The sequence below is a fragment of the Camarhynchus parvulus genome, chromosome 15 (assembly GCF_901933205.1).
Source record: "Camarhynchus parvulus chromosome 15, STF_HiC, whole genome shotgun sequence".
NCBI classification, from domain to species: Eukaryota; Metazoa; Chordata; class Aves; order Passeriformes; family Thraupidae; genus Camarhynchus; species Camarhynchus parvulus.
Window position 1 is genome coordinate 2,515,034 of NC_044585.1, and position 22,056 is coordinate 2,537,089.

Consider the following 22,056-nt stretch of genomic DNA (forward strand, 5'->3'; position numbering starts at 1 on the left):
GATTTACTAACTCATAGTATATAAAAAGGAAATAAAAATTCCTGCTGCTTCATTTGATTGAATTACAATTTTTGTTAAAATAAAAAACAATAATACATAGTGATTTTGCCTTCATTTTGTACAGATAATACTAGAATCTCAAAATAGTTGTAAGAAGTAAGTAGTATTAATTATAAACCAGTTTTTGTGCAGTACTGCATGGGGCTGGACTGCTGCTGAAGAACCAACACTTCCACCTTCCCATGCAGAGAGGATTCTAAGGCATGGAGAGGTTTTCAGTTTGAATGAACTTTCAAATTAGATGTTCTGAACTTGGATGTATGCAGGCTGTGTGCATCCTTCAAGTAATTCCCTCCTCAGTTCTAGCAACTGTGGTTAAACTGAACCAGATATTCTCGGTAAAAGATCCCACATTCTACATCTATATGAGAAAAAGGTGACTTGTTCATCATTAATGTTTTCTGCTAAGACTGGGCTCCAACTCCCTAGACTGCAGCCAATCATCTCAGGTGTATTACATCCCTACAAATGCATTTGGTTTAGGAAGAATGGATGCATGTCTGGTACCACTTTACCATTTTAGTACATATAAATACCTCTATGCTCTTTGACTTTACCTGTTGGCAGCTGAGCATGGCCAGTTTCAATGCAGTGGAGGAGGTGGGGAGCTGAAAAGTGCATCAGCTGCCCATGAAATAAACCTCAGTTGGCAGAATATTCCCTTGAGAAGGCCCTGCACCTCTTTCCCTGTGCCCAGCTGTTCCTTCTTCCTTTCACCAGAAGCTTTTGATCCCATCAGTTGGGCTGAGTGCCAAATAAATTGTACATGTGGCTCATCCCTAAGTAAGGAGAAGTAAATTTCTGTCAAGGGTACAGAATAAAAATCCTTATTTTGTTTCAAATCAAGTACTGGGTATGCTTCCAATGCAAAATTAACGACCCCAATTTAAACTAGGAGGAAAATGGGAAAGGCTATGTTGGATTTGGAAGTAGACAGCTGGAGAAGAAATACAGTAGTGAAAGCAGTTATGAAACAAAACTGAAGCAATCACAATCACTTCTGCAAATGTGGAAGCCTGAAATACTTCAGGATACAAGTCCACTAATTACAAATCTGGCAAATATGCCTGTACAGCTTTACCTCTGTGCTGGCAGGAAATAGGAAAATAGATCATCAAGGAAGCTAATTACTATTCTTCTGGACTTCCTAAAGTATCAGCAGTTTAAGTGTTGGTATTTTGATCACTCGGTTCGGGAAGAGCTGTTTGATTGTCCTCTCACAGACCAGAAATAACTTAAAGCTTTCTTAGTTCATTGTCCATCTGTCCACAATGTCTTGTTTTACACTGGCTCAGAGAGCTTACTGTAAAAAAAAAAAAGCCTTTTACTGTCAGATACAAGATTGACATATTTAGGACACCAGAGAATTTATAAAATAAAAAGAAATACAGAATCAGCTGGAAATCCCTATGAGTAAATGTTTTTCTTGAGGTAACAGAAAGCTTAAGTGGGCTCATGAAAGTTCAGTTCCTGAAAGGAAAACCAATCAATAATAATTACAGCTCTGTGTATCAACCTGTAATTTTTCCTGCAGAAAGCTGAAAAATCCTCCTGTCAAACCTGAAATCTTTCCTATTTTGTTTATATAGGTAATGGCAGTAAACAAGAAGTGCTTTATGTCTGCTGAGTAAGAGAAAATTGACATTTTTAAAGCAAAGCAATTTTATTATTATTTAGCCTGTGTGTGAGTTCGAAAAAAGGACATGCTGGCCTAAAATGAGCTACTGTTAAAAAATTATTAGGATGCTTTGAGCTAATCTCTGTGGTTTTTTACCTAAATGAAATATATGCAAGTACAATAATGCATACTTAACTTTCAGAAGTCACATTATGCTCAGATGTAAAGAAATTTTGGGGCTGAAAGCAAGAAGTTATATTTTTATCAAATATTACCTGCCCTTAGGGTTAGTTCATGTAACTTAGGGTTATTATACCAGTAAGTAAAAACAAGAGAAAAACAATGTAGTGCTAAGGTAGGTGATCATCTGCTATAATTTCCTTGCAATTGCATTCTGAGCCTTATATTCATTAGCTTTGCAGAGCATCCAACTGCAACATTTAGTGAATAATGCAATCACAAAATAGCACATGCTGATAAATGGAATAATGGATGGGCTCTCTAGAAATCAGTATTCACACACAGAAGGAGTGACAGGGTAGAAGGTGGAAACCCCTCTATCCTAAAGTTTTCTCAAGAAGTTGATTTGGCTCATTAATTAGTCATTAATGTCTTCTATTCTCCTCTGTAATCTAAGAATTAGCCTCTCAGGTTGGTTATTTGTAACAGTGAGTAATACCCTCTAGTGGTACACATAGGAAAAGGAGCTAGACAAAGAATTATTAATTCTTTTTTCATTGTTTTAGAGGCTAAGTAAGGTTTCATCTAAATAACAAAAGTAACCCTGTATCTTTGTATAACACAGGGCATCACTTGTCTGTCTAGAGGTGCTGGTTAAAATGGAAAATGGAAACCAATCACTTTAATAATTTGTTTGCAGAGGAAACAAATTGCCACCTGCAGTCTGGAAGGAATGGTTCTAGTGATACCCAGGTCAGAGAGGGATGTCCTTACATCTGCAGGCTACATTTAATTCCTACACATCACAAGTAACTCTGTAGGCAAAAAAGGAATATTTATCAGTCTCTAATATTGCAGTGTAACAAAGTCTGTATTTCCAGACCCTGTGTGCAGACCAGAGTTCACTATCAAAAAAGTATTTTCTGAAAAAGCTCCTAATCAGGGTTTCCTGCAGTTACCAGGTCTTTTATTTGCTAATTGGCAAAGGTTCAGAGATGGAGGTAAAAATTGACAGTGCTGAAGTCCAACAAATGTCCCTCTTACCAAGAAAAAGCTATTGAACTTATTTAAACAAATGTGCAAATACTCTTTGAGTCTTTTTCCAGCAGCCCAGTCTACTAAAGCAGAGTAATTGAGGTGTGTTTTGAAATCATCTTTGCTTCCATAACCAATCCCCCCAAGTAGGGGGAATGTGCAGGAACTTCCTGCATTTCTCTGAAGTGGCACATCCATGTGCAGTATTTGTCACAAGTGATGACACTTGCCTGGTCCCACGTCATCCTGATTGTCACTGGTTTTGCCTTTCTGCAAGCCTGTTATTGCTATAAGATTTAAAAGCTTTTGGGAGTTTTTCAGGATTTTCTGATGCACTGATTACCCCTCCTAGAGGAAGGATCTCATCGTGTTCAGTATGACACTGGTTCAGACTTTAAATCAGCTTCTAACCTAATGGTAAGCAAGATGGGAGTCAGGAACCAATTATTTTAAGGTCCCATGAAGGAAGGATTTACTGTGCCTTATCTTTCTCAGCTGTAGTTCCTGCATTAGTTCAGCTACTGCAGGGTCTTGGACCAGTGTAATCTTCCATACTTCTTGTTATCTCATTATTTTTTTCTTTTGCTATGGCAAACCAATCTCTGTTCTCTTTATTTTCTTGTAAAGCCTATAATAAAAGAATGAAAAATTTGCCCATCTCTCAGGCTGGAGTAACTTTGCCAATGCTGCTGTAGGATATAATGAAACTTTCAGCCACCACATCACTGTTAATAAAACGGAGACAGCAGTTAAAAAAGTTCTGACAAGAATTTATTAATTTATGGTTGAGAACAGTGAAATGTGTCTGACCATGAAATGATGAGATTGCCATATTCTGTACAGAGAGATTTTTCTAGAAATCTTCTTTCCACTGTGTTGACAGAACTTGCAGTATAGAAGTTCAGGAGTGGGTGTCAGTTCACAGACTCTCAGCCAGATACAAGGATGGCTGCATGCCCAGATGAGATGAAGGTTCAGACTTGCTACTCTTCCTGTTTCTGTATGTTCACTCTTGCTGAAAACCTAATCAAGCTGTCTGACACCTGGCACAGGAGGGCAGCACTAGGTGTTACCTTCCTGTATTAAGCTGGCTAGGAAGTTTTATTACCCAAAAGAAAAGGAAAAAAAAATCTCAAGAAGCTATTTTGAGCTAAAAGCTGGAAGGAAAGAAGCTAGCCAAGCTGAGCCTTCTGTGCTTTTTTTCTGTCCATGCTGAAGGCTGAGAAAAGCCTCCTTCAAAGTGCAAGAACCTCTATACAACTGGGGGGAAATGGCAGTTGTGTGGTTACTGTAAAAACGCTGCTTTCTGGCAGGTGGGCAGTACTGACTGGAAGTGCATTTTGTGCAGGACACTTGCAGATGGGTAGATACTGACTGTGAATGGCATTTTGTGCGAAACACTTATTTTTAAAACCTTTAAATACTTTTATGATATAAGAAAGACATATAAAATCTCTCAAGTACTTTCCCCAAGCCTTCATTTCTTTGTCCACTGGCAAAAAAAAAGGAAAAAAAAAATTAAAGTTTTCTAATCTTCACTTGAGTTGTCAAATTCCTCCCAGTCTGATACACTCATAACTTCTGGTGGAAAGTCAAGATGATGCTTCATTCGGTCTGCGTGCCATTCTGAGAGCCACTTCTCTGTTTCCATTAAAATAGCCCTGGGCAATGTGAGGACACAGGCAGCCATGCCAGAAATGTCATCCTCCAGCTGGGGTCCTTCCTCCCAACAGTCTCTCTCTGCATCATAAATGTGCACATAGTCCATGCGGATTCCCCTGTTGTGGGATCTGCCTCCCAAGACATAAATCCTGTTGTCTAAGACTGCAATGCCTGGCTCTCCATGTCCTGCAGGAAGTGGACAGACGTTTGTCCACTGATCAGTGCTTGGCTTATAGCAGGCAACCTGTAAAACAAAAAAAGAGAGAAGGCAAAACTGGACTTGTATCCTTGGCCATATTTTTATGCTTGGCCAATTCATCCTTGGCCATAAACTTGTAGTATGGCCATAAGGTAAACTATTTAGGAAGGAATATCATCAGTCTTTTGACAGTGTGTTGATAATGGAGACAGCATGTGACTATCTAATACAAGTACAGTGCTCAGCAGAAAATAGTGCACAGTTGCCACATAGCTTTGAAATCACAAGTTCTGACCCTGCTGCTGGAGTAACAGCTATATGTCATTCCAAAAATGTGTACAAAAGTGAAAGGGATGGGAGCACGTGCTAATATAAGCCCAGACATAATTCACCTGTTTGCATTAGAGAAAAAATGCTGGAACATACAAATATGACAAATCTGCTAAGCTGCCTCTGTGCCATATGTCAGGGAGTTTCAGATTTCATTGGGTACCTACTTGGCTAACTGCTTTCATTTGTAGGCACCTTCTTATCATTCAGACACACTCTTCAGCTAGATTTAATTCTGCCATCTCCACTGGCTCTACAAAAACAGTTACTTTTTGTGTCTTCCTTTCAAGTCTCTAGCAGTTCTAGAAGCTGGAATAAGGTTTTCTCCAGATGTCTTTTGCCATACTGTACATTTTAATTGCATTAGACAACTGCCATCCAACACACCCCCAGGTAGGGGGAATATGCAGGAACTTACATCCTTAACAGCTCTGCCCTGCAATTACACATTGGTAATTCAAAAGTTCTCCACTTATAAATAATGAATGTAAAGACAGCATAAAGCAAATTTAACTGATGTTTTGATATGCATGCCAATGAAGTTATCCATCAGAGATGTTTTAAAATTGGTAAGAATTCCAAGTGCTAGAGCTTTAGTGCTTTGTGGGTGAGACAAAGTGTTCAAGATGGACAACAGTAAATAAATCATTGCCGGTTCTGCAGGTGAGTGAGGGAGAGCTCATCTAGCTGAGCAGGCAGTTTCATTTGCATACTTAGTAAGAGAAAGACATTACATCTAAGTGCCATCATCCACAAGAAGCCAAGAAAAGACCCAGGTGCTGTTGTATTGCACTAACAGTTTATGTTATGTCACGTGGATTGTTATTCCCTTCTCCTATCACATGGTCTCTCCCTCGTCCACCCCTGTGCCCTGCACCCCGTGGTGGTCTGGCCCCTGGTTACCCCTCCTCAGTGGTATCCCATTGGCTGTGGTCCTCTTCCCCTGCCCCCATTCCCTCGGGTATAAAAGTGCCCTGCAAGAAGGGAACCCTCTCTTTTCTACCTGGGAGGTCACCAGAGTCTGAGATGTCCCTTCCCAAGCCAATAAACAGGACACTCGTCCCCACGTGGAGAAGAGCATTTCTGGTCTTTTGCTTTGTCCATGTAAGACCGTGTGGACCAGTGTGGGAACCCAGAACATCCCTCTGGCTGTCCAGGACGGCCAGGACCCCTGCCAGGGGGCTCAGAGACCCTGGCACAGAGCCCAAAACACCTGTGGGTTTGATTATGACCCGTGGAGCAAATTACCAACCTTAGATGAAGATCAGCAAGCCACAACAGTTAAAGTAGAATATTAGTGAAGTTATCACGGGGTGGAAAACTAGATTTTAGGGTTTTTGATATGGGGGTTCAGGAGGCAAGATGGAGGGAACTGGGTGTGTCCAGCCTTTCTCCTTCTTCTTCTTGGCCTCCATCTTCTGCTGTGATGCTGGCACTCACAGATTGGTTTAGAGTAGAAGCTCACTGTCTAACATAGGTGATTGGTACTGGGAAGTAATTGTAAACATTGTACTCGTAGTTTTTAGTTTAAAGACATAACACCGCCCTGGGAGCAGGCAGAGTGCCTGGAACTGTCCTGCTGGACCTCGGCAGGGAGGAGAAAATTTTTTATAGATAAGAAACAATAAACAACCTTGAGACTGAGAAATGAAGAGCTCCGATTCACTCTTCAAGCTCCGGGCTGGAAAAAGAGACTTTGAAAAATCTCGGGGTCGCAGCGACCCAGAAAGGCCCCGAGAGGCCGGGGTCCATAGCCAGCCAGAGTGGACTCAAACAACAGCCCAGAGACGTGGATCTTACGAGGTGTCAGCTGCTCTCACCTGGTGCACGTCCCTCCTGTAGCCGGAGTCGTTGTTGCTGCCCCCGATGACGTAGAGCTTGCCCAGCAGCGCGGCCATGCCGTGCCACGCGCGCCGCACGGGGCCGTCTGCCAGCACGTCCCAGCGGTCAGTCCTGGGGTCATAGCACTGCAGCTCCTTCAGGTAATCCTCTCCTCTCCTGCCACACGTGATGTACATCTTCCCATCCAGCGCCGCTCCCGCGTGGGCGTACACCTGCACAGCACAACCATGGCAAAGCAACAGCTTCAGGTCTGCATTTGTGTGTTTATCCCGGTTTGGAAGCAGGGAATAGACATGAAGGCAGTGATATTGGTCATGAGTTATGCAGGGATCAAAAGCAGAAAGGATTTTCTTATGGACAGTTCTTTTTAAGATATTATAATTGTGAATTTCTAAATGAAACACATTAGAATTTCTAAAAGTTCCAGAACTGCAGCATTCTCTGTCTTTATTGTTCCTTCATACTATAACTTTACTCCCTAATCTACTTGGAAGCCTTTTTATTGTCGATTTTTCTTATACAAGCAGTGTTATCAGGAATGCAAGTTATTCTATTTAGTAGCACTCAATTCAGGCTTTTTATATTTTCAGCAGTGACACACATTTATTACTTGTTTTATTAACAGTTTTAAGAATTAACACAATAAAGGTGCAGGCAAAATCAACAAGAAACAGGAAAAATAAGCATTTAACTGGGAAATGTAATTTACATATGCTATTACTTCATTTTCTTGTCATCCATTTATTGCATATACAGAGTTTACTGCTTCCCATCTGAATATCAGCAAATTAAAAGTTACACCTCAGAAAAACATCTAGCAAGCTTAAATCAGGAATAGGGGGACTGTGGTAGTGTGTGTGGCTAATGCACTCCTTACCTCCTTCTTCAGAGGTGTCACATATTCCCAAGTGTTGGTTTTAGGGTCATACCTCTCCACTTCCCTCAGGTCTTCATGGTAATCTCGGCCTGCGACGGCATAAATATAGTTGTCCACGACACAAACACTGAGGTCAGCGTGCTCTTGCTGCAGGGACTGGATCTGGAACCATCTGTTGTGTCGTGGGTCATACCTTGTAAAAGAATGGGATCAAAGAAAGTTATTCCTGCAGCTGCAGAATCACTGCAGGAATAGCAGACAGCTCTGTGGATGTGGGTTACTGCACTGGCTTCAGCTGAGATTGAGCTCATCTCTAAGTGATGTGAAATTTGGCCTTGTCAGCATTTTATTATTAGCAAAGTTGTTTTGTTCTATTTATAGAAGATGTAGTTTGGCTGACATAATCATGCTATCAAAGCCTAGATTTTCCATTATCTTGTACACTGCTGTCAGGTTACATATCACAATCTCTGTTTGCACAAAGCCATCCTACAAGGTAACACAGTCTAAAAATAGCACAAAGACTCAATCTAGATCTTCAAAAATACAAGAATGGCATAAATATGTGGTGGGTTCTTTGATTCTTTTCCCCAAATATCTGCTGCTCAAAGTGAGTCTCATGATTCACTTTCATGTCAAACTATCTCTCTCATCTGGAAATTTTAGTTACAGAGAAAACTGGCTGAGAATTGAAACTATTCATGCCATAAAATAAGAGCAACTCAGCTAATACTTGTAAAACTGAGCACAATATAAAGACAGAAGGGTTTATATCTGTTTTTGCTGTAATGTAATGGGCATGAAGGTCTAAACCTGCTCCTCTCTCCTGCTCTTCCCTGTCACACAGTAATATAAAAGGACTCTGGAATGCTGCTCTTGTGCACACAGATTTTTGAAAATCTGTTGGTAATAGCATTTTATTTAAAATCCTTTTGTATTGGGACAAAAACTGCACATAGAAGACTTCCAGACAATGCTAGTTAGAGAATATCTAGACAGCCTAGAGCTGAGACTCATTACTGCTTCCCACACCTTTAATACTTCCCTCCTCCAACAAGGCAGAAAGAAGCACAAGTAGTACTCTTGAGTGAGTAGCTGTTTCTACACTGTCAGGCTCAGCTCTGTCTCATAAGCACTGCTGGGAGCTTCCTGTTACTATGAAGCTCATTTCTTGTGTTTTCTTCCAGTGAGGCTCCTGCTCAGTTCCTGATCTTTTGGCTGGCAAATGTACTGACTGTCTATTGGCTTACTGACTCAGAAATGGGCAACAGGGTGGCAATAAAATTAATAGCAGGATTATCCTTATCTTACCTCCAACACCTTGACTCTGCTCGAAAACCACTTACATTGTTGTCTCCACCAATTAAATATACAAAATTATTGAGAACAGCAATCCCTTGGTTGGACATTCTGGGGGCCAGTGCAGCTGTAAAGTGCCTCCACTCCCCCAACAAGGGGTTCAGATACTTGGCTTGATCACTGAGGACAATGGATGGAGTAGAATGCATCCCTCCAAATCCCACTACACACTGGAACTCTGATCTCAGCTGTGTCTGGGAGCTCTGAAGCATTGGCTGAAGACATTCATTCTTGTGGTACATTAATGCATCTGCAACTGTATCTTTTAAAGGACATGGACTTAATTTGTCATGAAGTCTTTGCAGGATCTGGGGTTCCATCAGAGGAAAACGAACTGTCTCAAGTAGCTTAAGGGGCTCCATCAGGGAGACCTGATCTGTCTCCAGTTCCTCTGGAGAATAATGATAAAAAAGTGCTCCATCATAAACTTCAAACTCATAGTTAACCTCCAAACGGTTGCTGCTGAGAAGGGAGTAGACCTTCTGCAGGGGCAGCTGTCGGTACACCTGTGTCCTTGAGAAAGCTGTGAAGTTCTTCAGAATGTAGGAGTCCAGCTGCTCACTCAAATGCTTTAAGTCATAGTGGTCAGCTAGTCTGTACACATCAAGGATGTTCTCTTCATCTACCCAGGACATGAGGAAATCACAACAGAACTTAATGACTTCTGGAATCTGCAAGAGAGAGAGGTTTTCATTTCAGACACCACTTGCCCTACACTTGAGAGACAGGGGACTGAAGCCTGGGATGACTGTAAGGAAATTGTCCATGAAATGGCTGCTCTCCTCACAGTCTGAGCACCATGGTCACTTGTGCCTTATTCACCTTTCCCCAGAGAAACAGAACTCAGCATGGGTATGTGGATGAATATAACACAGCTCTCTTAGCCACGCTCTGCTGCAAGGGTAAGTGTGGCTTCAGAAGCAGCAGCAATGTGCCTTCCATTGGGACCCTGGGCACTGCCTGCTCTGCAGTCTGCCTGGGAACAGCCAGGCAAACAGACACAGGACATGGTGATTACAGTCACTCTGTGCTTGTTTTCCCAGAGCACTACAGACATGCTATATCAAAGATTGTATCTGTAACAAATATTTCATTCAAGAGCATAGGAAGCCATTGGAAAGGAAAATGAATATTTAGTATTGTCTTCTGAAAACAATTTGAAGTTGTATCTGGCAGGAGGAACAAAGAACTAATTGCTGTCCAGGAGCCCCTCTGCTAACAAAGTGTGTAAAACCAACCAAAGCAAGCACTCACAAAGTTTAGGATTTAGTACCAAAGCCTTGTGCAGCAGTTAGCTGCAGGGGAAATTAGAGAAAAAACCTTGTCTTAAAAGCACATGAAGCCTGCACTTAGTGCAAACCATGGTGGCAGGATTTCCTGTAGTGGTGGGGTCAGGAGAGGTCATGTGCCTGTGGACTCACCTTGAGCAGCACAATTTCTGAGCAGCAAACCCTATTCCTTACCGTAGGCCAGGGATATTCTATTTCAGGGAAGCTTTCACATACAGATCAGTGAAAATGAATGCTATATAAAATACTCCTCTATATGAAATGAGTAATGTTTTAATGAATTAAACCATTGGCACAAATGAGATGTGTAAGGACCCATTCATTGCTCCTATCCTTCCACAGTTAGTTCCAGTGGATACAGCATCCCAGAAATCCTTCTTATCATGCCCATGCTCCTGCTCATCTCTTAACCCTCTCTCTAACCAGATATCCATGTTTTCTGTCTCTTTCATTGTTGCTTTTTGTTTCTTGTTTCTTTTTTGTCGCATCTCCCAGTACCTCACCTGAAGCTGGCAGGCTGCAGCTAAGGTTTCCTGAACACTGTTCACACTGAGTTCCAGCTCAGAAGTGTAAATGAAGTTCAAGATTTTACACATTGCATTGTAGGAGATGCCATGAATATGAACTTCTTCTTGTTCCATCTCTCTCAATCCTCCTGCAAACATTCCTCTGCAAAACAGACAATGGCACATGCTATGGCAGATTTACATTAAAGCTATTTCCAGTTTGCTCATCTTATGTTGTCCTGGGAACACAAAAATATTTGGAAATACAAAAACAGAGCTAGACACTCTAATGTGATTACCTTTTCTCTAAGTTAAGAGTACAGGCCTTTAGGACCTAAGAAAGTAACACTTCATTGTGCAGGAAAACAGTAGGGGCAACCTAGAAGGTACAGTTCAGGTGAAGAACTTAAATACACACCCAGTACCTATGGGTAGTCAATGGTCAAAGGCAGATACTCTGGGTGTGGGGGAAGAGGAAACACAGAGGAACTCGGGACAGTGGGATTTTTTCCCAAGGTAGAGCAGTTCTTCCTTCAGTTAGAAATTTGTCTGGATTGACTTGGGTGTTTGCTGTATGAAAACAAAGGAACTGCTCATCAAATTGCCTGGGGACTGCCTGGTTTAATGGCCAGTGAGTCACCCTACAGGCACACAGCAGTGATCCAGCTCCAGTGAGTTTTTTTGTGTATTATAAAATGATCACCACCACAGGCAAAGTCTTACAATGCTAAGGATATGTTAAAAGCCACTTAGAGTGCACTTAAGCAGAAGACACCAGTTCAGATAGTCTCTCCTCTTTATAAACCTCCAAGTACCACAGTGAATTTAGTGGAGGTAAGCTCAGTGTGCAGGAACAAGAGCTTTATTTCTGCAGAGAAATAACAGAGAGGTGAATAAAGCCATAGTTAGTATTTTGAAACAGCCTGTCACTCTTGTGCTGAGAATGACACAGGAACAGGCGAGAGGCAGCATTGCAGAAAGAGCAAAGGAAGGCTAAATAATTACTTTATTACACTGTATTACATTATGTTACATTACATCTAAACTGAACCTGCCAAGCACTCAAATGCACAGAACCAGTCCTGACACACACACACACCTGGCCCTGATAGGCCAAGGAAAAAAACCACCATCACTGTGGGCAAACAATCTCCATATTGCATTCTACTATTGCACAACACAGGCACAGCAAATGAGATAAGAATTGTTTTGATCATTCTCTGATGTTCAGAGAAGGTGAATCCCAGAAATGTTCTTGGGAAGATTGCCTTGCTTTTCTCTGTGAGGAGAAACGTGGCTACAACAGCCTCAGCTCCATCTTAGAGGTCTGATTTTCCATTCAGAAGGAGTCTGCCCAGCCAGAAGCTATGGATGTCACAGCTGTGACTAACAGCCAGCTACGTGCCTGTTACTGTGATATTTTATGAAAAAGTCCTTCACCAGTATTTTTTCTCCTGAGAAGCTTCAACTTTTCCATGTTTTGCTACTTTGGAATGTGATTTGGAGAATTGTTTACCCAGCATGTGAATTGTTTTTACTTAATAACCAATCCCAGTCCAGCTGTGTCAAGACTCTCTAGTCAGTCACGAGTTTTTATTATTCATTATTTTCTAGCTGTCTCATGTCTCCTTTCTCTTTCTTTACTATAGTTTTAATATATCATTTTCTTTTAATATAATATCATAAAATAATAAATCAGCCTTCTGAGAACTTGGAGTCAATTCTCATCTCTCACCTCATCCTAAGACCCAGAACAACACCACAACATGTGCCTGTTGCGTGTCCCTCTAGGACACGAAATAAATCGACGCAGACTGTCACGGACATATTTAATGAAAAATCCTTTTGCTAGGATTTTTCTCCTGAGAAGCTGAGAGGCCTCAGAAACAAAATGTAAACAATAATTATCTGCTGCTGTGGAATGCAACAGGTGCATCTTTGATTGGTCTCATGTAGTTGTTTCTAATTAATGGCCAATCACAGCTGGCACGGACTGTCTGAGTCACGAGCTTTTGTTATCATTCCTTTCCTTTCCTTGCTAAACTTCTGATGAAATCCTTTCTTCTATTCTTTTAATAAGTTTTAATATATCATTTTCTTTTAATATAATATATATAATAAAATAATAAATCAACCTTCTGAAACATGAGTCAACATTCTGATCTCTTCCCTTGTCCTAAGGGAGATCAGCGCTGTGGCACTGCAAACACCACCACAGCGGACACTGGACTTTCTAAGGTAAAAAAGAGGGCATTTAATTTCTGACTCCAACATTTATTGATTTCCAAAAGTTTCTTGATTTCCAAAAGTGGATTGGAGGACAACAGTGCCACCTCTCCAATGACCCTGGACAAACCAAGTCTATCAAATTTCTCTTCCTCCATAAAAGAATGCAAACCAATAAGTTATTTACAGGAAGTGCGTGAGAAAGTTCGTTACAAGAATGTAAACATCAGAAAAACTTTAAGAATCGGGGCGACAGCAGTGTACCTGAAGTAGTCACAGGAGGCAGCCAGGAGGATGCGATGAGCCTCAATGGGTTTGTCCTCCACCACCAGCACCACATCGAAGAGGATGCTGCTGTCCCTGAGCGACACCAGCCCGCTGAGCAGCGCCTGCGAGTGCTCCGCGCTGCGGTACGTGCTGCTGCTGCGCTGCTGCACCGGGGGCTCCAGGGCACCTCTGTGGGCCTGAGTCAGCTCCTGCTCCTCAGCCATCCCAGGCACAAATGCTCAGCCACCAGCTGCAGCAGAATGAAATCTGTGAGGCAACAGAATCGGCAAAGGTTTGTGCTTTTTGCTTTACAAACTGTGCTCTGACCCTTGCCCGTCACAGAAAATAAAGCAACTCTTCAGGCAATGGAGAGACAGTTCTGTCCTGGACAAATTATTCCAAATTATACTGCAAGCACAGATGGACATCAGCACATCAAAGTGGTAGAATACAGTTTTCCAAAAACAGTATTCTGACTCCTGGGTTTTCAAACCAACATCAGAGTATATATCAGACAAGTACGTTTTTTATTAGCAAGAATTTCACTTCCAAATCCATGACCAAACCCTCTTGTTTCTTTTGTATTTTTGCATCATCTGCAACAAAAAATGGACCAAAATTTTGTCAAATTCCAAATGGTAATTTTGCCAAATTTCAAACTGGAATATTGCCAAATTCCAATTGCCTGGTATTCTCAAGTAGCTTTCCTGCAATATAAACTGCACCTTCCATCTTTCTCTTAATATTTTACCACAGAATCTCCTCTCTCCTCTCTCTCCCTGTGTTTGCTTTTTGCATTTTCTGTAGCTAAGCAGATTTCCAACCTTAATTGTGCAAAATACTGTACGAAACTGTAGGCTTCAAAGTGAGTTCCTTTATTTTGGCAATTTCAAGCTAGCATGCACAGCTACTTTCCACTTCCCTGTGACTCCCTGCAGAGAGGAGGTATTTCCTCCAGAATGGGCACTGTCCAAGGCTATCCTGTACCTTTTTCTGGGCTGCCACTGACACACTGGGAAGGTCCCCTATGGCACATTGGGAAACACCTGTAAAAAGCTGTCTGCAAGTGATTGTGTTTCATGTCTGTGGTTAAGCAATCAAAATCTCATGAGTCCTCTTCTACCATCCTGTAATTTACCCTGTCCATTGTCTTTGAAGAATGTCAGAAGTTGTAGCAGTCAGGGCTTATAGACTCTATCCAGTTGTCAGCACACATTAAAAAAACATCCCCCATTAGCAAAAGGAAGTAAGTGAGCTGATGTGGCTGCTCACACATTCAGAAGATCCTCTCTTCAGCAGCCTGGGAAATAGCTTAGTGCCACAAGGGATAATCACACGGGGTTAGCAGCAGTCAGGGAAGCAGAAGAGAACAAACCCAGCAAATCCAAAGAGTGAAGAAATGGAACCATTGTTCATTGTGCCAGCCATAGACAGTGAGGGCAGCACTGGAGATCTCAAAACACTGCAGGTATTCTGGTATGGCAGCGAGGAAGGAGCTGCCCAGATGACACCAAGAAATATGAGAATGTTTATTGTTCTGCCTGAGGAAGTTACCCTACACTGCCCAAAACAAAAGGTGAATGGGATGGAAAATACCCTGAGAAGGTGTATTAATGTTTATCTGCTCTTTGCCAGCAAAACCAAGACAGCAGCTCAGAAGAGCAGCTCTGACAAAACAGCCTTCTGGGGAGCACTCAGGTCGATTAGAGAGGGAAAACTATCCATCATCAGCTGCAGAGATGAGTAATGGCTTATTTTTCATGACAGGTTGATGCTTTTCCTAGAAATCAAATGAAAGCAGACAAAACATTAGTGCATCATTGCATTTGCTCCTGGGGAATACTAAGAGTGATGGGTTGAGGCAAGGGAAATAATGGAGTAAGAAAGGCAAGTGAAACAGGGAGTGTTACATGATGTTGATCAGAAATTTCCCATTTCACTACAAGGAAATAAATGCAGCAAAACCAAAGTAGGGTGACATATGGTCCAAATGAGGAACTGATTAAGATTAACTCTGTTAATGTGGTTTAATGTGGTTAAAGCTCCAAAACAGGTTACATCTTTTCCTCTCTTAAGAGAGCTGTATCAAAAGAAGTCTCTATGGAAGTAAAATCACTGTATCAAAAAGCAGAAGTAAAAGCAACAAATTAACTATGTTCTGAATCCAAGGACATTTCAGGATTAGGGGAAACACCATGAACTTTGATAGAATTTTATAATCTATTCTACACTGCAGTCATTGGTGGGAGAGAGGCCAAGGCAAGGTACGTGAGAGATAAAACTACACAGACCACTGAAGCCCTGTAATAAGTGTTAGAAAATAAATGTATTGTAGGAGAAACAGGTTACAGACAGAGATACATGCAGGGTAGAGTGGGAAACCCATATAATAATGCAAGCCTTTATTTATTTAATTTTATTTAACATGACTGTTGATAGTTACTGTTCAGAATATATTCTCTACCTGAATAATCTGAAAAAGTAACAGAAAGAGGATGAAGCTTTCAGCAAGTAAAGCCCCAGAAGAGATCTGATCTTACAAATGTGGTAACTGGAACCAGGAAGATTAAATGGTATTATGAAAGAGAGAAAATAGAAATACATTAAAAGGATAAATTATTTAGTGATTCTGTAGCCAGTATGAGCATTAGTATCTGAATAGCTCTCAGTGACAAGTGGGGACTGTCTTGCAGATCTGCAGGGAGTTTATCTCACACTTCGTTGGAGTAGATACAGACTCCAATTATGCCACAACCATCATCAAGAGCTGAACAAACCAGCTCTGCTGTGACCACCCAGTGTGGTCAAGAAGAGATGCTGGGAGTGCAGCTGAACCATCCTCCACAGCTGATTTTTGGCTGGTTAACAGCTGAACATACAGATTTTTTGCTGTGCTCTCCTTTCTGAATTCTGGCAGTCCTGACCTCCTGTTCCCAACTCCTGTCTCTGGGCTGTACCCAGCTGTCACTGGTGAGCTGGACTGTCCCTCAGGGTGCTCCCTCATGCTTGTACATCATCCTAAGGAACTGCTCCCAGCCTAAAAAATTAAAGGTGAACATTTGGAGTATTAATCTATAAAGTCTGACTGAGAGATGTGGTTAAGTCTTCCTTGAGCCAAAAGCCTCTTAACTCCTGCCCAGGTAGTTTCAGGAGCTGTTAGAAAAGAGGTGTGAGCCCAAGGAGGGCAGAGGACCAGGGGGTGGCTGTGGGGATGTGGCCAGCAGGATTCCCCCAGCTGAGTGTGCTCAGCTCTGCAACAGCTGCCCCAGGAGCAGCTGGGGTAGGCAGGAAGGTGCAAGAGCAGCTGCTGAGGCAGGGTTAGTGGGGTTGTCTTGTGGGCTTCTTTGAAAGAGAATTGGCATTTGGGTTTTCTGGATGAAATGCAGTGTGCTCGCTGAGTTGATTGATCGCTTTGTGTATTTCTTTGGGTATTGTTCTAAATGCTGATTACAAAATTGCTGAGGAGGGATGTTGCTGTTAGCACAGCACCCTGCCTCTCAAACTATGTGGTTTGACCAATGTGCTTTGTGCCTTTGTTGCTGTCTAAAAATCTATTTTGTCTAATCTTTATTTTAAAAAACCCAAAAACAACCCAAAGCTGCCTAAATGTAATGTAAGCAGGACAGTTCTGGACAGAGAGACAGAACAGGTTTGTTCCTCCATCCTGAGCTTCTCTACTCTCAGCTTCTTGCTCTGCTCTCTGATTTCTGTTATTGTGAAAACAGCTCTCTGACTGAGACAAGCTCTTAGAAATTTGAGTAATATGTTGTTTTCTTTCCCGTCCCTTCTTGAGAAAATTTCTCAGTGGTCAGCTGTTAGCAGGGGGCTTTAGTGGCTGAGTACTGCAGAATTAACCCTGCAGGTGGGAAATATGAGGAATTCTGTTCGAGTTCACTGGCTTCTTTAACAGTAGCAAAGATAAGAAGTATTGTCTCATGTGCTGTGGGATGTTGTCTGTAGAAACAGGGAAGTCCTTGTTCTGACCACTTTGAAATTGCAGAGAAAATCAGGCTAGACATTTTCTTTGCTGGCTGCACAATGTATATGAGCCTGCAGTTTTGTTAGTTTGTATTTGTATTTTAGAGGATGTGGGTTGATGTATTGATTAATTTTAAGGTATTACAACTGAGTTTCCAGCACATAAAGAAGAAAGCATATGGGATCAGTAAATGCATGTGTATGTCTGCAGGCAAGTGTAGAAAGATGCTGACTGTTTGGTCACTTTGAATCAAGGAGTTAAAAAAACTACAACATGCAAAAAAATCCCCCGTAAATGGAAAAACCCTCAGGGGTACCTAGAAACACAAGACTGCTCTTTTTCAGTGGACTGAAATCTTCTACATTCTGTGTCTGGATTCCATCTGGGAACCAAGAGAAGGCAGCCATGCCTGCAATGGAGGGGAGCATGAAAGAACTTCAGTACTTTCTTCTCTTTCCTGTATTATACACAAAGTTCACTGTATCACCAGTGGTCCCTGGTAACAAGCTATGGACACAGTGAAAGCTAAATGTCTCAGTGACCTGCAGATAGCTCTGTGGTTGTTTTGTATTCAAATTCTACAACATGCTTCTGCAGATTACTGGCATAGGAAAAGTAGAGGTCAGGCTTCTGATTATTCAACTGCAACAATTAATTAACTACCCATGAAAACCCTGTCATGGTAATTCTAAAAAATAAAATCCCCTCTCTGATCAACAACAGAATACTTGCTTTCATAATACAGGTATGTGGCTTATGACTGAGGAACTTGGCACTGGGACAGGAGGAATTTAGGGAATGCACTGTAGTTCGATCAATGGCAAAATGGTGAGAAACTGGTATGCTGGTTTGTTCTTGTGCTCACAAAAAATCCTTATCCTTTCAAGAACACCAGGTCTAGGAATGGAATAACTCAACTACAAGCAGAGGGGAAGGGAAAAGTTAAAGGGAAGGCAAGATAGATAAGGTGGAGAAGAATGCATTGTCACACATGGTGTTCCTGTGCTGCCATTCCAGCGAACTCAGCCTCTCCTGGTGAGGGATGCTGTGCTCTAACATGGTGTAGATCATTTGCAGTGCTGAAGCTGTTGGTGTGTGTGGTGTGATACACACCTAGCCAGGTATTCACCCCTTGTATGAGCAGCATCCAGCTCACAGAGATGCCCCTAATGTCAGCTGCACGTGTGGCTTTGGGGGTGTCTTTTTGTAAAGTTGTGCTGACAGCCTTGATTCTCTCCTGTAGAGAAATGAAGGATGCAGGAAGGATTAACCAAGTTAGTTTCTATGGAAACTCAAGACATTTTTGTATTCAGGAGCTCATGGCTGTCAGTTACATCACTACAAAGAGGTGTTTTACGCACATAGTGATATTTTCTTGTGCATCAGCTGTGCCCAAAATAAACTCAGGCTTGCTGGTGTCGGGTATCCAAATCTGTTTAGCTCACTGCCATATGGACAGGTGGCTCCAGCTTGGTGGGGGTCCCTTGCTTTCTTAGAAGTGTGGAATCATTTAGACTGAAAAAGAAACTTGGGAGGTCTCTTGTCCAATCTGCTCAAAGCAGGGAAACCTTCAAAATCAGGTCAGGATGTGGAGAGCCTTGTCTAGTCAAGTGCAAAATCTCCATCCTTGTCAGTAGTCAGAAAACTGATTGTTTAACCACCAGGTTTATTTTCTTCTTTAGCTGTGTAAATTTTTGTCTGCAATTTCTGACACTTGCCTCTCATCTCTGGCATGCACAAAGGAGAGTTTGGCTCTACACTGTCCTGTGCCCATTAGGTAGCTTAAAAAATGTCAAGTGGCTCTGCCCTGTAGCTCTTTTTGCCCTGTACTGAACAAAATCCAGTGTTCTTGCCTTGCAGGTTTTGTAAGTGCTCCTGCCCTGTATGGCTCCTCCACTGAATCTTCAGCTTTTCTTTCAGTGGAGCCCTCAAAACTGGGCACAGTATTCCAATTTTTTTGGGATTATGAGTGCTTAACAGAGTGGGAAATAATAATTCACATGACCTACTGGCTGTATTCTTGCTGACCCAGCCCAGAATGAAGCTGGACCCCACTGGAGAAATCACATTCATCTAGCTGCTCATGAGGACCCCCAGGGTCTCTCCTTCCAAAGCTGCCTTGCAGCCAGGCTTGTCTCCTGCCTGCTGTGATATCTGGAGTTCCTCTCACCCAGCATGACTTTGCTTTTGCTGTTAAAAGTGATGTAGTTCCTCTTGGTCCCTCCTTGCAGCCCATATTTATCAGAGCTTTTCCCTGGTACAGAACAGCCAGTCTGGTGTGCTGGTTGGGATCCAAACACATTAGGCACTTAAAAATTTTAATGCATTGGAAGAATTTGAAAATCTGTGCCCTAAGGCTGCCCACACCTTCATCTCTCCCTAGGGAGTAGCAAGGATTAGGATTTAAAGCAGGTTTCAAGCCTGACAAGACAAGCTGCAGGAGCAAAGTGCTGAGCCTAGGGGATCTGCAGGCAGGACCTGGCTGTGGAGCAGAGCTTTGACAGGGCAGAGAACACACAAACACACATCAGCACACTCAGGGAGTGAGCAGCAAGGGAGGCAGCTGGGTGCCTGCCAAAGTAGTTGGGAAAACAAATGTGATGCCACAAACAATGTAAAATGAAAAGCAAAACTATTGTTCATTCTGACCGGAGTGCAAATAGCAGAATAATTCACCGACTGTGTGATAATGTGTAATGGGCACTTGCTACAGAGAAGCCAACTGAGTTCATGTTATGTGTAGATAAAAAGCCAGTTTCAGGGTTTTTCAAGGAAAAGGGAAGGCAGAAGCTTTAATCAGTAATTCTTTCAGAATCCCTCTATGCATTCACAACTGTGCAAAAATAAATATTCTAAAAGACTCTACTTCAGGAACCTTCTACAAATACAAGGAACAACCCAGACACCTCCTTTTGACCAGGTCCCCAGAAAAAGAAAGAAAGGAGGATATCTGGTATTGTATTCTATTATATCTCAGCATTATTTTTGAGCACTCAAATGATGACATGCCTTTGCCTGGTCTGTACACACAGTCCTCCCTTACATCACTAATGGAAATAAGCAGAACACACTCTGAATTGACTTTCTGAGCCATTTTCAGTTTCTAGCATTAGTAGTATACTTGAAGAGTGGGAGGAAGCCAAAGGTGTGGCTTGGGAAACAGCTTTTGCAAATGATGCTGCCTCACAAATGCTGGCATTCATTCCTTTCAGCAAACACCTGGGGGGGTTTGCTTTTTTTTCCCCCCCAAACCCATTACAAGTTATTTCTAAGACATATCCACAATAAAGCACCTCACTTAAAATGTATATGACAACACCACCATGGAGTATATCTATATTTAAATAAATGGATATTTAAAAATATTTTTTCCTCCAGTGAATAATTTTTTTAAATTGAAATATTTTTTCCTCCCTGAAGATACAGATAAGGTAAAACACTCAAATTAGAAAGCCCATGTTCTTTAGGTTGTACTAACATAAAACACAAATTAGAAAGCTCATGTTAGGTTGTACTGACAACCTAAAGAACATGAGCTCTCTAATTTGAGGGTTTTATCTTATCTGTATCTTCAGTGTTGCAACTTACCCACATTCACAGAACTGTAATGTTTTCTGTTGTGCAATTTATATATTAGGCAATCTGCTCAAAGAATTTTGAGAAACTCAGGTAGCTGCCAAGATGGGAACCTGATTTACTGAATTACTTAGATCACATCATGACTTTTTAAGTATTCTAAAAAACAAGGAGGAAAAAAGTTAGAAAGTAATTATTTCTATGCCAAACACAACACTTAAGCGACCTGGAAGAGAGCAAGGGCCTCTTCCAGCATTTCCAGCTCCAGTTTCTCATGAACATGATTTTTTTCATATTATTCACCCCATGAATTTTGTCCTGGCAGGCGTCTGTGGGGTTCTGACCCATGGCTTAGGCATTTCTCAGCAGTGCCAGAGACCAAGCAGCGTTCCCTGCGGGGGAAGGTGACCTGGCACTGCTCACCCCTCCCTGAGGCAGCTGGCCCCGGCCCAGCCCTGAGGAGGAGGAGGAGGAGGAGGTCAAAGCCAGGTCGAGCCCAGTCACGGTTTTACTTTCTCCTACCGGGCTGCTATTGCCCTTGCCGGCTCTGACAGCCGCCGTGGCCGCCCCTCGGTGCGGGCAGCACTGCCGGTACCGGGGCCGGCCTCCCCCTGCTGGGGCTGGGGCTGCCGGGCCCGGGCGGGTCGCGCCGCCGGCTGCAGCCCCCGCCCCGGCAGCGGCTCCGGCCGTGGGGCTCCCTGCCGTGCCCCGGTGCCCGCGGAGAGCAGCCCTGAGGCGGGGGCCGCGGCCTCGGCCGGGGTCGGGCCGGGACACGCTCCCACCGCGGCCCCCGGGAGCGGCAGCGCCGGTGCCGCCGGCAGGGGAGCGGCCCGGCCGGGGCCCGCGCTCCCCCCGCCCCCGCCGCAGCACCTACCGAGAGCGGCGGCGGCGCCTCCGCCTTCATGTGCGACCCGGAACCCACCGGGCGAGGGAGGGGCGGCGGCGGCCGGAACCGGGGCGGGCGGCGTGGGCGGCCCCAGCACCGCCCGGGCAGGTGCCGCTGCTGTGCCCGGTGAGCGCCGGGCCGGTCACGGCCGCGGGGAACGCGGGG

General features: G+C 43.0%; 1 protein-coding gene across 2 annotated transcripts; it reads right to left on the minus strand.

Annotated features, from left to right (window-relative positions):
• Positions 1 to 3,635: 3,635 nt before the first annotated feature.
• On the minus strand, positions 3,636 to 22,047 carry KLHL22 (kelch like family member 22). 2 transcript variants are annotated; one of them, XM_030959141.1, is made up of 7 exons: positions 21,880 to 22,047; positions 13,448 to 13,700; positions 10,955 to 11,120; positions 9,115 to 9,833; positions 7,804 to 7,996; positions 6,905 to 7,138; positions 3,636 to 4,799 (listed from the first exon to the last, which is right to left on the minus strand). In XM_030959141.1, exons 2-7 carry the CDS (start codon positions 13,672 to 13,674, stop codon positions 4,422 to 4,424), a joined length of 1,917 nt encoding a protein of 638 aa, XP_030815001.1. In that variant the 5' UTR covers positions 13,675 to 13,700; positions 21,880 to 22,047; the 3' UTR covers positions 3,636 to 4,421. The 2 variants fall into 2 exon arrangements, with proteins under 2 accessions (XP_030815001.1, XP_030815002.1); XM_030959142.1 differs by having other exon boundaries at positions 13,448 to 13,717.
• Between the last annotated feature and the right edge of the window lie 9 nt (positions 22,048 to 22,056).